A 2,990-nucleotide genomic window follows, 5' to 3' on the forward strand; every position below is an offset into this window, starting at 1 on the left:
AATAGGAGTTCCTAGCTGCTCCATTATTTGTGCCCTCAGTTACAAATTTATATGCCAGCTAAAGCCTAACAACAATTTTGCTTAAGAAGTTATTAGTGTAGTAGCTGGAATAGCACTGGGTAGCAGAGAGTGCCCCGTCATTGAGAGCTGTCACAGGTTGATTGTATCAAGTTGTTTTAAAATATTCTCAAGTTCAACATGCACCTGTTCCATGAATCTCAGGACAAGGAGAAACAAAATGTACGCAGCGTTCACCACAGACTACCTAAGTGTTCACTGAAAGCTTATAAACTGCTCAAGAATGTTATCAGCAATTCTTGATACGTTATGGCCACCAAGCAACATCTATTGAACTGATGCTGTGCAAAGTAGATTCCAGAAGTATGGTTTCCATAAAAGCAGAAGATACCTGACAAGCTACTGTGGTAGCTCAACATGTTAAAGCCGGAGGCCTGAGAGTACAGTCTAACCTTAAACCCACCCCCCAAAAAATGATTTTCTGCATGTTGTGCCAGAGTGCACCCTCAATAAGGAAGGTGGAAGCACACTACTATCACCGCCTAGGCCAGTATAGATTTCCATTCCAACTGTTAAGTACTGCTGTTAGCTATTGGTACTGCTTCAGTGATAACACCAAGCAGGCTCAAAGCCCCTGCACGCATGTAAGTGTGCTAAATATAGATTTGGAAACATACCTCCGAACATGAGGCATGCAGCAGTTTAACAAATTACACCTACAGTCATACCCAGCAAGTGGGAAACAACAAGTTTGAACAGGCCATCATTATTCCTTTGTAAGTCACAAAATGACTATGGTGAATACTGCAATATTTAAAACGTGCCTGAAGTCTAAAGCATTTCTGCTCTTTTCATACTATGGCAAACCCCAGGATAAAAAAAAAAAAAAAAATGGTAGACTGTTTGCCATTGAATACTCACTATCTGTTCCATAAACAGATGCAAGTATAGAATTGGATTTTACAATGCATCAATGCAAGAATGCACTGATTCTGTAACTAGGCTTGGAAGGACCATACTAAAAATCGGTGCAATTAAAATTCTGGAAAATACTGAGCAGCACTGGTGACAGGTGATACAACCTGCCAAATTTACTCAAAAAACCCCGCCTGCCCTCTTTTGCATTTCCAAGTTCTCATTTTTTATTTTATCATCAGTTTAAAAAAAGGATAATTAGTGATTGAACTTTAAAAATTTTCCTTAATTAAAAAAAAAAATCTGACCTCTTGAAAAATCAAGGTAGCATTTTGAGACATGAGAATTTATGAAAAATCCTTCCAAGCCTAACCATAATGCAGGTATTCCCAACCCGACTAGTATCAGGGTTAGCTGCAAATATGCTCAATAGCACATTTGAATTTGTTCACAACCAGCTTCCAACTAATCTGAACTACGATGCTATTAAGAACTAAACTATCACTATATATTGCCAGACTAGCCCTCCGTGCTGTATATCTGACAGAAGAGAGTAGTCAGTCAGTAAGAGAATGAAATGTACACAACTGGTACAGAGTTCAGAATCCCCTGCCTTCAACATTCACTTGTACTAAAGTAAAGCCACCGCAGGATACATTACCATGTCATTTCCCATCATAGAACCACTCATGGCTGGTTGCCCAACTCCAGGACTAGCTTCATATCCTATGCCACCACCACCTCCAAGAGGTGGGAATTTCTGGGCTGCTGAAGCATATGGATCTAAAGAAGAAAAATATAATCATTTTGTGATACTTTATAAATAAGCCATGTGAAGGTGTTATTTTAACAGTACTTTACCTCCCATATTCATTGTGGTGGCACCACCCATTCGCATGTCTCTCTCTCTCTGCAAAAAGAAAAAAGAAATTTGCAATGAGTAACCACAAATTTTTCAAAAGCCTGCACCAGTTTAAACAAAAACACAATTTAATATCACTTTTGTATTAAGTTGCTTTTGACATTAACAATTTCTGCTTTTTTGAATTAGAAGGGGAAAACCAAGAAAATCCCCAACATCTCTCTAGATAGTAATAGTTTAACTGAATCGCAGAGCTCTTCACTTACTGGATCCATATAACCCATTCTACTGTAGTTCTCCTCCCTCTGTCTTCTCATTTGCTCTTCCATCTCCCGCTGGCGGATCATCATTTCTTCTTCCCGTCTCCGACGTTCTTCCTCCTGCCTAATAATTTAAACATGTGCCATTAAGCCTGAGAGAGATGCATCCTTAATATAGATTTTACCTGTTCTCCATAGGAATGCCTAACGCTTTAATGTGCGTGCTTCGGGTAGGTAAGAGGCATAGCCACTTAAAGGTTCAGTGCAAACCATCTGATGCTAGTAACTGTCAAGGACATTACTGAGAAAACAGCTACTTAATTTCACAAGCCAAGTATTATGCAGTTTCACTGAAGCTTAATGTGTGAAACTCATTTTAAAATCATTCACTTCACCAATATCAGCATGATTGACTTGTAATACAGACAAGTATGGTACGACTTACCTCAACTGCATTTCCTTGCGTTTCTGCATCTCCTGGTTATGAAGTTCCTCCATACGCCTCAGCTCTTCCTGACGCCTCATAAGGTCTGTAAAAAATATAGAATGTCATTATTTTGTACAAGCAAGGAACCCAACGAAAGTGAAGTGAAAAATATTTTGCAGAGTAACATTGTGAAATTTAATTCAGTTGTTTACACGAAAATTCTATGAAAATGCAAGCATTCATATACATTTGCAACTATTCCATATCAGCACAATCGAGGAAGCTCTAATAAAAGAATTTTGCCAGTCACCTTGACGCAAGAGATTTGCCTGATGCTCATGATAGGCATCTTCCATTTCACTTTCAAGCTTGTCCTTGGCATCTTTCATATTCTTTTCAACCTGGTCTCTCTGCTGTTTTTCCATTTCATCTAAGGATTTCCACCTCTGGGAATACTCAAATTCAAAAGTGCCAGGCTGAGCAAACCGAGGTGGTGTCTCTCTTTCCC

At 39.0% G+C, this 2,990-nt stretch overlaps 1 protein-coding gene across 1 annotated transcript in view; it reads right to left on the bottom strand.

Moving 5' to 3' along the window:
- SFPQ (splicing factor proline and glutamine rich) overlaps window positions 1–2,990 on the bottom strand; it is a 26,551-nt gene that overhangs the window by 9,579 nt on the left and 13,982 nt on the right. Inside the window, exons 6-10 of the mRNA XM_025208063.1 lie at window positions 2,793–2,989; window positions 2,501–2,585; window positions 2,062–2,179; window positions 1,795–1,843; window positions 1,595–1,716 (exon numbers count right to left, since the gene is read on the bottom strand). Of these exons, the coding sequence (XP_025063848.1) occupies window positions 1,595–1,716; window positions 1,795–1,843; window positions 2,062–2,179; window positions 2,501–2,585; window positions 2,793–2,989 (571 nt within the window). The remainder of the gene's footprint in view (window positions 1–1,594; window positions 1,717–1,794; window positions 1,844–2,061; window positions 2,180–2,500; window positions 2,586–2,792; window position 2,990) is intronic.

Source organism: Alligator sinensis, unplaced genomic scaffold, assembly GCF_000455745.1.
Source record: "Alligator sinensis unplaced genomic scaffold, ASM45574v1 scaffold547_1, whole genome shotgun sequence".
In the NCBI taxonomy this organism is placed as follows: domain Eukaryota; kingdom Metazoa; phylum Chordata; order Crocodylia; family Alligatoridae; genus Alligator; species Alligator sinensis.